Here is a 13,673-nt window from a genome sequence, read left to right as displayed (position 1 = left end):
TTGGATCAAGTCATGTGATCAATATCATGTGACATCATTCAGACACCTGCAAAGGACCACATGATCATGAAGTAAAGTAACTAACTCTCTCTTAACTATTTGATAAATTCATGTTTTCACTTGATCATACGCATGTCCCGAAACATCAGGTCATTCGGTGCAACCGCTATAAAACATGGAAAATGTTGTGATATTTAAAAAACTTGTACTTAATATAAAATGTTTGATTGTCCTTTTGCTAGATATCAGCCTGTTAGCATTGATTGAAAATATCATCATTAAAAAAATTAAAACCGTAAAACCGAAATTTTGGTTAAACTGAATGACTTTTTTAGTGACAAATCTTGTAAAAAATGACGAAAGCAGTGTTAATTGATTATAAAAACCAGATAATCTCATTGTTCACACTTAACAAAACTTTAAATTAATTATATCTCCATTATGTTTTTTACCCTTTTAAAAACCTTTTTCCTCATAATGCGTCTTTGCATGAACTAAAACATCTTCTGTTGTTCATTAGTGCTATTTGATGGATATACAAATAATTAATTCCATCATTGCATATTATTTGCTTTCATGACCCCAATTGCCAATTATTCAGCAATTATTCAATCAGCTTATTCAAATGAACCGTCGTTAGGAGGCACTAATGAGTGACTAAGAGCTCATGAACAAGTTGCGGATATTGTACAATTGCTCCAGAGTGGAACATCTTGTCTTAATTATCCATACTGAAGTCATGGATAGAGCTGTTCAGAGGCTTGATTGAATTTGACATGAACAGGGGAAGCGTTTGTGAATGAAGATTACAACAGTGCAATACTAATGACTATTCAAAAATATTAATTTCCATACTCTGGTTTTAACAGCCCATCTGCTGTATGTGTCGTACAGCACCAAGAAACCCATTGTTTAGTTCTGTATTCTTGTGCACGTTTTATTTGCTAGTCTCTCCTTACGCTGTAAGTTATACCTCTGTTTCACTAGTTTTAAAGTAAAGCACACTCTGCACACCAAATGTCATTTTGCTGACAGCAGTAAAGCGATGCTTTACAGGTTGTAACATTGTAGCCAAATAAAAGGGATTAATGGTAGTTTCAGCTGGCAGGGACAATAAAAGAGGAAACCAATTATTTGAAACCAGCAAAGCTGTGAAGACAACTTATTTTTGTTGGCTGTTTTCTTTTTGCCGTAGTCTAGACTTTATCTACTGGTGAAAAGACTCTGTCTTTATGTCTCTGATGACTCACAGATATCTCTAGAATTGGAGATAATGATAATCTGCCGCTATAAAGAGACATTTTGTAAATGTTTCACCTCTTCAGAGTCCACCTGCCATAGTTCAACCACTGTTATTAGTGTTTAATATAAAAGTCAGCCAAGGATTTCACTAAAGTATCTGGGCCGCTCTACAGAACTGGTGCAAACTGCTGTCCCAGACAAAAACACACTTAAAAAGCATTTCAGTATTCAAATTTTAGATGTTTACTGAGATCCGTCTATTATCTATTGAATCCCACAATAATGTTTAAAATATCAGTAAAATTAATATATATAAAATCATCATTTATTGGGTACTTTCAATTGGGAGGTGTATATGGAAGCGGATTAGGGCCAAGCAATAATAAAAAAAAATAAAACCATCTTGAGATTAAAGTTGTTAATTTTCGAGAAAAAAGTCGAGATAAAATGTTGAGAATAACTAAATAATAAATTACGAGAAAAAACTCGTTAAATTACAAATTTGTTCTCATAATTTCACAACTTTTTTCTCGTTATTTAATGACTTTATTATCAACATTTTATCTCGACTTTTTCTCAAAATTTAATGACATTTTTCTCATAATTTAACGAATTTGTTCTCGTAATTTAAAGAGTTTATTCTCAACATTTTATTTAGTTTTTTTCCTCGAAATTTAACAACTTTAATCTCGAGATGGTTTTATTTTTTTATTACTGCTTGGCCCTAATCCTCTTCCGTAGGTGTCTGTCCCAAATCTTAACCCCTAAATTTAAACTTGTGAAAATGATATTGAAATAATTTTTGCATTTTTTTCCCATTGTTTTTAAAAATATGTTTTTTTTTTTAAAGTGAAGTTAAAAATATTTATTTAAAATGTGTCCGCATTTTCATGTCACTACCGAAAAAGTGTGTGTTTGAGTCATTGTCTGAGACTGATTTTAACACACTTCTACATTTCTGATCAGGAAATATTCCTCTGTTCCTATTTAAATGTAAAATGCACTAAAATTTTGAAATATACTACATTTTAGTACAGTTATACAAATAATTTAAATTTTAGTATGTTTTAGTATGTTTTAGAATTATCTGATGTGACGTTATTGTCATTACCGAAACTGTGCAGTCACGACTGAAACATGGGATGATTTGTCAAAAATAAAGTATATTGAATGATCAACTCAGATGTTATTATAGTGTTTGATTCAAAGTATATTCAAACTATTGAAATCAGTGTGATGAACTTTATGAGTTTTACAAAGAAAGATCGGTTTAAAATACAACAAATCTCTTAAATCACACTTGAAATATTGATAAAATTGTAATTGTTCTTGATTTACCTGTGAAACTTTTTTTAAAAATAGCAAAAAAATATATTTACAAGGTAGATGTAAACAAAACCTTAATAGGTCAATGCAACCCTTCTTATTAAATTATTTATTATTGTGTTTAAGTAGTGACAAATTTGGGGAGAGGAAAAATATTCCAAAACTTCTGAAAATACAATATGAGAATTAACTGCACAATTGCTAGAAATGTGTACCTTACCAAGATTAACACATGCTAGTGGATGAGTTGAATCAACTCCACAGCAACTACATCAATTTATCCACTAACCATTCAGAAACGTCTAAAAGTTGTAACTTCTTCCTGAGTCTCTCCATCAGTGTCGACTCCGGTTTGAACAATGTAAGGCTGAACACTTTCCTCATTTTGGCTGCGTGAGATTCTCCAGCTTTGTTGTTGTTGAGCTGTTAAAGCTCCGCCCTCTTCTGGAAAGGGGGCGGGAGCAGCAGTTCATTTGCATTTAAAGGGACACACACAAAAACGGTGTGTTTTTGCTCACACCCAAATAGAGGCAAATTTGACAAGCTATAATAAATGATCTGTGGGGGATTTTGAGCTGAAACTTCACAGACACATTCTGGAGACACCAGAGACTGATATTACATCTTGTGAAAGGGGCGTTATAGCTCCCCTTTAAGAAAAGTCCTGCTTGCGCTTGTTCATATAATGGTAATGAATAGTGACCAGCATTAAACTTTTTTAAAAAGATGCAAAAGTATCACAGAATGATCCAATGTGACACATGTCGTATATTCCAAGTGCTCTGCTCTCTGATCAGATCAGATCAAGAGATCGAGCGAATGCTCTTCAGTATAAGTGTGTATGTATGGTGGATTTACAGGCAGCACCCTGTGTGTTCATTTAGCTTATAGGACTCCTGGTTTCAATGCATTTAAACAGCTTCTGTCGGCTGTGGTGCACAATTTAGAGCTCCATCTGCAAGTGCAGCAGCAGATACCAGAGCGGCCCTGCATAAATCCCCACAAACAGACCTGCGAAAGTAAGAAGAATCCAGACTGTCATCAATACGTCCCCTTGACTCACTGGCCGGGGAATGTTTATCAGCGAGCCGAACGGCCGTATTGCATATTGACTGAGGCTCCGTAACCTCCGCGTGACACAAGAGCAGAGCCTCTCACCTGAAACCATTGTGCCGGAGCACGTTTGTCTCCCGCCTTCAGTCTGCTTTCTCTGTCCTCAAGGGAGATCATAAAGAAGACTGATAATATAATAATTTTATAATTATTGGGGAAACAGAAAAAGAAAAAAGGTCCCGATCACATATATTTTGCATAATGAAAATGAAAAATATTTTAGGCTTCTTTTTTTTTTTTTTGCATTGTGACAATATTTTCATCACAATTAGACCTATGCAAATATCCCCCCAAAATTCTCATTACCAGAATTAATCTGCCAGGAGATTTCCACAGAAATCTGAAAGACACTGAAGACTGGAGTAATGATGCTGAAAATTCAGCTTTGATCACAGGAATAAATTTACTATATATTCACATAGAAAACAGATATTTTAAATTTTAAATTTTTCAATTTTACTGCATTTTTGATCATGTAAATGCCTTGGTCAGCAGAAGATACTTCTTTCAAAAACATTAAAAAATCCCACTAATTTGAATAATAACCTTTATTTATTTATTTATTTATTTATTTGTTTTGGTAACTCTTTATTTCGATGGTCCACTTTAGACATTCTACTGACTATAAAGTAACTGCAAATACACGTCAACTTACTAAACAAAATAACACGTCATTTACTAGAGGTTCTGACAAAATGTTAAAGGATTAGTTCACTTCATAATTAAAATTTCCTGATAATTTACTCACTCTCATGTACGGAAGAGGATTAGGGCCAAGCAATAATAAAAAAATAAAACCATCTCTAGATTAAACTCATTAAATTTCGAGAAAAAAGTAATTAAATTTCAAGAAAAAAGTCGAGATAAAATGTTGAGAATAAACTCGTTAAATTACGAGAAAAAAACACGTAAAATTTCGAGAAAAAAGTCGAGATAAAATGTTGACAAAGTCATTAAATTACGAGAAAAAAGTCGCTAAATTATGAGAAATATGTCGTTAAATTTTGAGAAAAAAGTCTAGATAAAATGTTGAGAATAAAGTAATTAAATTACGAGAAAAAATTTGTTAAATTACGAGAACAAATTCACTAAATTTCGAGAAAATGTCGAGATAAAATGTTGAGAATAAACTCGAATTTTTTCGAATTTATTTTCGTAATTTAATGAATTTGTTCTCGTAATTTAATGGCTTTTTTCTCGTAATTTAATTTTTTCTCGAAATGTAGCTACTTTTTTTTCTCGTAATTTAATGAGTTTATTCTCAACATTTTATTTTGACTTTTTTCTCGAAATTTAACAACTTTAATCTCGAGATGGTTTTATTTTTTATTATTGCTTGGCTCTAATCCTCATGTCATCCAAGATGTTCATGTCTTTCTTTCTTCAGTGGAAAAGAAATGAAGGTTTTTGAGGAAAACATTCCAGGATTTTTCTCCATATAGTGGACTTCACTGGGGTTCAACGGGTTGAAGGTCCTCTTGCTGATGCTGTCTACACTAGGTGCGGATCAACACGACAAACTCTCGACAGTAAACAGATGCAAGTGGCGCGACGTGAACAACCCATTATAATAAGTGATGCTGTCTACACTGGATACGGCTCGACATGACAAACTCCTGACAGTAAACTGATGCCATACTTCAAGCGATTGCGCTACTTTTGACACGAAGAACAAATAGATTTGCAAAACAGCACTAACCCTAATAACCCTAACCTTACAGTCTAATCTAATGAGAGCTAGTTGATATGTAGTAGTAACTTATAGTTAGTAGTTTGTTGCCTGGAAAATTCAGCCTCACCACTGTACCAGCGGATGAGTCTGGTCGGCCATTGAATCAATTCGATTTCTAGGGCGGAGCAAATCCGAGCAAACGGGAAGCGGTGTAAACCGGGTGTGCCTCATGCGTCCTGCAAAGTGAAGCTGCGGGCTCTTTGATCGCCCCCTGGAGGCTGGATGCAGTACAAGTCATAAACCCCGCCCTCTCAATGCAGACGAATGAGACTTAAGTTAAAACATAAAAATAAATTATGCTTCAAATAAAATTTTACGAAAGATTGTTTTGGTCATTTATGGTATTTATCACGCTGATATATATTCAATTTTTCGTTTTTGTGATAATTTAGATTTTATCCAGCAATTTGATGCTATAGAAACGGGGCGTGTCGTCATGATTGACAGTTGTGATTGACAGCTTCTCTGAGGACTGTCGGAGCTTCGAGGGGAGAGTGAAGATATTTTCAATTCCTGTGTTATTTTATACCGACAAAATGAGTTGTTCAGCAGTAAACTGAACTGACCTACAGGATCTGACGGATATCTGAGCTTTTCTCTGTAACGTTAAATGTGGGCTTCATAAGCTAATTAATGAACGTTATTTGTTAAGATAACACGCCTGACGTTAGCCATGACAGAAAAAAAGCAGGTTATCATTATCTGGCAGTTATAATTATTTTTATGGGTATAAAATAATAATTAGTAGGATAAAACTAATGATAGCTTACTTTAATTAATTATAGAGCACTGTCTACAGCAATCGATCTCCTGAAACGTTAGTTTAAACTTGATTTAAAATGGCAGGACCGTTTCTGACATTTTAGAGTTGTTTAGTGGCATATAATATTGAGTTTATCTACTGAATTTGCTGTTTCAAAAATATTATTGCTCTAGAAACAGAATATCTTATTATTTTATAGGTAGAATTTTTAATTGCGTATAATTTAAAATACATCAATGATGACGCAGCCGTCTGGGCGGAAGTTTGATACCGCGACTCCGCCTCCGGGCTCCACTGACGAGCCTTTCTGCGCATGCCCTGGTTCCAAACTTTTTTGGGGCGTTTTTGCGTAACGTGTCAGCGCCCATAGGCGTCCGTTTTGGCTTCAGTTCAATACAATGGAAGGAAGCGGCGTCGCGTCGTCCGTCTTTTTTTACAGTCTATGGTGTAAACCAATCAGAGAAGGGCGGATATGACGTTAGCAAAGCGACAAGAGCGTAAACAGCGAAAAGTAAATAATTAATGTGTTTTTGGTCATTTAAAACTGAATTCACCGCGGAATTCACTCGTGTGCAATCTTTGTTGATATTGAAGGGACTTTTCACTAGAATGACGCTGTTTGCGTCACTGAAATAAACGAATCTGATTGCACGGTACGGTTTGGAGTTGACTCGAGGCGCGACGGAGGGCGGTCTGACCAGACTGATATATCTTGTAGAAGAGAAAGTAGTTTGTAAAGTGGACCATAGAATTTTTTTTAACCTTTTTTAGTTTAGTTTTCACATTGACCTTTTTTTTTCTTCTTCTTTTTTTTGTGTAGAAAACGTTGACATTTATACCACTAATAAGTTACTTCAGAAATGTATTTAGTTGTAATTCATGTGGAGCTTCTCTGCATTCTGATGCGAGCTGTTTGAGGCTGAAGAGAAGCGCGCCCTCCTCTGGCCAGATCTAACACTGCACCAGCTTCATAGAGCAGATGTCTCTCTATCTGTGTTCATTAACATTAAGATCTTAGGGAAAAGAAGCCTAGAAATCATAGAGTTTATTTCTGGTGGCATTAACCGACCACTAAAGCAGTTTTAAATCAGTAATATGGGTTTCCACAATCAGATCTAATATGAGATGAGAGAAACTGTGCTTATTATGCACTCATTTTCATGAACAAGACCTCAACTGTAATGTAATTTAGACATTTTTTTGGTCCTCCTGCTTAACAACATGAACGTAGCATAATTCATAGAGCTCAGTTGTTATTTTCTCGTCTCAGCCGGTGTATATTTGTCCGTTCACAAGCCCTCGGCTCTGAGATTGAAATTCTCCTTTCTCATTACCAGTCTTAATAGACCCCTTCGACCTCATCCCACACCGAGATATCATCTGATCCATAGAATTAATTAATTATAGCCCAAATATTATAGATTATTAAAAATAGCATAAGTAATAGTGTAATATCTCAAGCTGTCGAGTTTAATAGTCAACATTGTCTTGGCACCTCTTATCAGCGGGAGACACCCGGTCAGAATATTGATTTCTAGTCGTTTTAACCATCATCTGCTGTTGTGATGGAGAATTGTCAGGCTTTTACTACTCCGTGCTCATTTAAAATCATTAGATTGCTTCTGACTAAAGCTGTCTTTGCTCTGGAGCGCCATTATTTTATACTGTGTAAACTGACAAAGAATGTGCAGCAGAAAAACAAATGTGTTATTTAGAGCTGGAATAGTCAAAATAGCATCATTTAGTGCTCTAACATCTCTGATCCATGCCAGAAAGAGCCTTAAATATTGCTTTTCAATATTTGCATTATATAAATGATCAGTTTCTGAAAAGATTGTGTGGTTGTTTCAGCTGATAACGTTGATCAGACTGAATGGGATTGCTCAAATGATCTGGAATATGTGGGTGATTTGTGTTAACATGTCAGAGAGAGTGTCTTGGTTATTCAATTGTCAATAATGAATATGTTATCGTCAGTGATTTTCTCACACGATGCAGACTGAACTTGGTTCGATGTGTTTCGTCGTCTGTGAATGGGACCATTTACATGCAAATTATTGTGCATAATATGATTAAATTGGCAAAATCATTCAACGGGCTGCTGGGAGGATTTTCTAATTACAACAGCAGTTCCCCAATCAGCTGCTAAAACAGACAAATGAATTTGTGTTTTCATGGATAGATGGATCTGAAGTCTAGATGCTGTATTAGTTAATGAGTTTGGGATGATCATTTAGGCTGGAGCTGCAGAAACACTCGTGGGAAAGCCTGTTATAACAGCTACTGAAAGATCAGGTTCTTCATCCGGACTCCCACGGGTCCGCTCGTGACGGGATAATCATCTTCATCCTCACAGATGATTGTTTTACCCGTTATTTTGTGCAACTTTTTATTCCTTGCTTCCAAAGGATCATTGCCTCGAGTAATTGTGAAGAACTGACCTTGTGCATGTGGCCTGTGTGAAACAAACAAAAGAAGAATCACACTTCTTCATGTGAAAATGCTGGGTTAAAAATGAACAAACCCAGTGATTGGGTCAAATGGTGCATGCTGGGTAGTTTTATTTAACTATTGTTTAAAAATTACTGTATTTCTTGCTTAAAATGAACCCAAAATATGTTGGAAATTAACATTTATTAATAAGTTTAATGAATAATAATTAAACAATAAACATTGCTTATTAATAAATGTCCACTTTTTGGTTATTATTGTTGCCTCTAGTAATTATGTGTCTGATTTTTAATTTCCAACCTATTTTGGATTCATTTTAAGCCAGACATATAGTCATTTTTTATTAATAGTTGTATTAAATAAAAATACTCAGCAGGTTAAAACAAGTCAATTGCTTTGTTTGTCCATTTTTAACCCAACTTGAGTTGTTTTTAAACCCAGCATTTTCTAGGCTCGAGGTTGTTATACGTTTTTTTTTTTTTTTTTTTTTTTTTTTAAATAATATAAAAAACAATCAAAGTTTAAATTAGGGCTATAATTCAGAATGCATGTATTTTTGCAATATATATATATACATTAAAATGTCCTTTCTATAGGTGTTGTAAATGTTTGGTTTTTGTGGTCAAGTGCTCTGATGATGATCCTAACCTTAATCCAGTGCTGGGAGATGGGAGGCAGAAAGTAAGGAAAAATAAGCCTATTTAGTGTGTTTCCAGTCCAGTGCTCTGACTGTGATCTGACAGCTGTGTATATCAGGAGCACATCATCGCTCACTCTCTCACAGCCGCAGACGGAGATAATAGGCTATTAGAGGCATGGGATTAATTTGTAGCCAATTACCACTCACAGTGGAATATGAATGCATAAATAAGCCACGGCTTGTGTCTTAAGTTTGGCGCTGATCAGAGCAGTGTAAAGGGGAGGGGAGCCAGCTGGGCGCGCGCGCGTGTGTGCGCGTGTGACATAAACGCCGGGGTGTCCTGAGGGGACGGTTCAAACCCAAAAAGGACCCGAGCAGAGGGGGACATCAGCATCACCGGCTCCTGACCAACATCCCACTCATTTGATGTCCTTTCAGCAGAATGACTCCTGTTGAATAAAGAACGGCGACAGAAAGCAGAAGTCAGCCCTCTGGAGAGCGATGAACCGGGAGAAGGCGCAGGCTGGCGACTCCATCGTGCCTCCCGCGGCCGGCGTGATCGTGGTCGCTCCGCAGGACGGCATGGACGACAAGCACCTCGGAGAACTGCCGGTGTTTAACTGCGCCGGAGGCAGAGACGCGCTACCGGCGGAGAGTCGAGAGTCCTCGCCGAGACACGAGCCCGCGCCCGCGGGCGCGCCGCCCACCGTCCACCGGACCACCTCCTTCTCTGTTCTGGACATTTTGGACCCCAATAAATTTACTAGTAAGAGGCAAGCGACTAACAGGACAGGTTGTGAGTTCATGTTTGGAGCGGAAAACAGAAGCGATGACTCGAATCACACGATCGAGCACAAGTCTTTCCAAGAGGACTACGAGTGTAAAAAAACATCAGGGATTTTAAGTAAGTGACCCTTTAATATCGTGTGTGTGTTCAAAATGACGCCAGCTTACAAATAAGTTGCCTTTTTTTAGTTTAAAATTATAAAATGGAAATGCATATTTTGTTTTTGTTTTCTTTTCAATTAAAAATTGTAATGCAAATGTGAAATGGGTGTTTTTTTTAAACACTTTTCGCTTAAATGATCCTTTAGTGTGTCTAATGAATTAATAAGCGTGCAAATATTCCATGTAGTTTCATATAATTGTTTAGGTAATAAAAATAAACGTGTAATAATAAAATATTGTTGATTATTAGATTGAAATGTCGTGTCAAATGCCCGTTTTGTGACTGTTTATTATCAGAACATCAGAAAATATTTAATCAAAAAGTTTTATTATTTCTTCAATGTTAACACATGCAACTTAAGCCGGACTTTAACTAAAGTTTATTTACAGAACGAGTAAAACTAGTTTTGAAGTCATTAAAATCCTTGAAAACGGACATTTTAAGAGTGAAAGAGAGGTTTATTAGTTCTTGAGACTGGTAGAAACTTTTTGTTAAATGTGTGTGTGTGTGTGTGTGTGTGTGTGTGTGTGTGTGTGTGTGTGTGTGTGTGTGTGTGTGTGTGTGTGTGTCAGGTAAACTACATTAAAACAGATCCTCAGTTGAGTCTTGTGTTTAGCACTTTCAGTTTTTAGAGACCCTTGATCGATATCTCCCTTAATAAGTATAATAGGTTTTAATCTTGTAATTATCCGAATTTTAGCCCCATAATTTAGATGTTGAGAGAGAGTTTTCAAGCTGCCTGAAAGAGATATACTCATTTCTATAATAGGATATCGACCAGATCCTCCTCATTATCCGCGTCTTTACGCGGCGACCTGCGTTAAATTAAGCGCAATCGAAAGCATTTAATTGTTTTTCTTTAGATATGTTAGCGCTTTGTCTCGAGTCTAAATGCTGAAAACAGTCTTCACGAGGATCATCTTATCTTCTGCCTGCATTTGCAAGGACAAATATGTGTCAGCCTCGATGATTGATCGGAGGCAGCGCGCGAACGCAATTTTCAATAAACAGTAATTGTAGGCTGCAATAATTTGATAAGGTTTGTGCTGTTTTTAACAGCCGCTTTAAATGCTCGAGTAAATTGAGAGTTATCGATTAGTCGGACACGCTGTGATTTAAGATGTCAAGACGAATTGACACGCCGAAGGAAGTGCGTCTGCTCACTTCAACAAAACACCAGATTCATTCTGGAGGAAAAATGATGACTGTCATTCTGTGTGTGTTTTAACTAGGATATAAAATGCTGTAACAAATATTTCAACCAAAATGCAAAATCTGTGCTACACTCTAAAAAATGCTGGGTTAAAAAAACAAAAACAAAGTTGGGTTGAAAATGGACGAAGCCAGTAAATGTTATTAAACTCAACTATTGATTAAAAGTGACTATATGTCTTGCTTAAAATGAACCCAAAATATGCTGGAAATTAAAAATCAGACACATAATCACTAGAGGCAACAATAATAATCAAAAAATGCTTATTATTACTATTTATTAAACATATTAATAAATGTTCATTTCCAACCTATTTTGGGTTCATTTTAAACAAGCAATACAGTCATTTTGAATCAATAGTTGAGTTAAATAAAACTACCCAGCAGGTAAGGCAAACATTTCAACCCAACTTGGGTTGTTTTTAACCCAGCATTTCTTAGAATGATTAAAAAGAAAATAGTTTCTGTCAACCAATCGACATCACAGTCAAAGAAATGTTAAATAGCCAATTTAAAGGAGAAAATGGAAGATTTTATTTTAGAATGTTTTATTTACACTTAAAAATAAAGCTTCTTTATTGGCATCAACAGTTCCATGAAGAACTTTTGCATAAAATGTTGCAAGAAAATAAGGGTTCTTTTATTACTAAAATATTATTTTTTTGTTCGCCGTTTTGAACCTTTATTTGTAAGAGTGATAAGTAATATCTACATTTACACTAAAAATATTGGGTTTAATGTTTGATCAACCTGCTGGTCAGTTTTATTTAACTCAAATAGTGTTTATGACTATATGTCTGTCTTAAAATGAACCCAAAATAGGTTAGAAATTAAAAATCAGACACATAATTACTAGAGGCAACAATAATAATCAAAAGGTGAACATTTATTAATAAGCAATTTAATAAATATTTATTGTTTAATTTTTCGTCATCAAACTTACTAATAAATGTTCATTTCCAACATATTTTGGGTTCATTTTAAGCATGAATTAGTCATTTTTAAACAATAGTTGAGTTAAATAAAACTATACCCAGCAGGTTGGGCAAACATTTAACCCAACCGCTGGGTTAAAACGACCCAATCTCTGGGTTTGTCCATTTTCAACCCAGCTTGGGTTGTTTTTAACCCAGCATTTTTGACTAAAATGCCTTTCTTTTTCCGCTCCTCATAAACTCAGGTGAACTGTTGCTGGAATCAAACCCATGTCAGTGTGTGTGCCGGTCATCTGACGGCGGTGTTTGTGTTTCCACAGAGGACGGGTTCGTGTTCCGGTCAGATGAGTGCGAGGCTGATTTCACCCGCGGAAATCAGTCGGACGGAGAGCTGCAGGAGGACCTGTGCGGAGAGGACACCGGGAACAACGACGCCGAGTTCGGCCAGCACGACGACGACGACTCCATGAGTAAAAGTCCAGACCAGACTCAGCAGTCCTCAACAAACGGACAGAATCACCCGGTGAAACCCAAACGGAAGCGCTCCGGCTCGGACTCAAAGTCTGGCAAGCCCAGAAGAGCGCGGACTGCGTTCACGTACGAGCAGCTGGTGGCTCTGGAGAACAAGTTCAAGTCGACGCGATACCTGTCCGTGTGCGAGCGCCTCAACCTCGCACTGTCCTTGAGCTTGACAGAGACGCAGGTGAAAATTTGGTTTCAGAACCGCCGGACCAAGTGGAAGAAGCAGAACCCGGGCGCGGACACGAGCGCGCCGACCAGCGGGAGCGGAGGAGGGCCGAACGGAGCGAGCAACGGGCTGGGCAGCCTGAGTCCTCTGAGTCCGTCTCCTCCCATGAGCGGACACCTGTCCATGCACACCAGCTATCCGGGTCACGCGCCCGGGGGACTCGTCTGCACCACGCAGTTGCCCTTTCTGCCGGGTCACGCGGTTCTGTCGCCCTTCATGCTGGGCTCGCAGACTTACGGAGCGCCGACATTTTACGCGCCGCACTTATAAGAACAGAATCACGGGAACATTACGCGACATGTATTTCAACCTCGCTGCACTCCCAGAAAGTTTACGAATCGAATTGCTTCATTTTGATAAAATGTGAATATTTCTCTAGATCAAGCTGTAAATACTCAGTTATTATGAAATGTGTTTAGACTTTAACTTTGAATGCAAATGTAGTAGGGAATAAAAAACGAAGAATGAGATTGTTGGACTGGACAAACAAACAAACATAGAAAAGTTTATCTTGATTTTGTTTTTTACTGTGGGCTAATTAATTCTGCACAGAATATGCTAT

The 13,673-nt window shown here is 36.9% G+C and overlaps 1 protein-coding gene across 1 annotated transcript; it reads left to right on the top strand.

The window, feature by feature from the left end:
* The first annotated feature begins 9,768 nt into the window (after positions 1-9,768).
* Positions 9,769-13,414, top strand: nkx1.2lb (NK1 transcription factor related 2-like,b). Its single transcript, XM_067363091.1, has 2 exons — positions 9,769-10,171; positions 12,684-13,414. The coding sequence occupies exons 1-2, from the start codon at positions 9,769-9,771 to the stop codon at positions 13,379-13,381; spliced, it is 1,101 nt and encodes a 366-aa protein (XP_067219192.1). The 3' UTR covers positions 13,382-13,414.
* Positions 13,415-13,673: the final 259 nt, after the last annotated feature.

Source organism: Chanodichthys erythropterus, chromosome 1 (genome assembly GCF_024489055.1).
Source record: "Chanodichthys erythropterus isolate Z2021 chromosome 1, ASM2448905v1, whole genome shotgun sequence".
Lineage (NCBI taxonomy): Eukaryota > Metazoa > Chordata > Actinopteri > Cypriniformes > Xenocyprididae > Chanodichthys > Chanodichthys erythropterus.
Note: the sequence above shows the minus strand (reverse complement) of the source record. Positions and strands in the feature narration are given on the sequence as shown.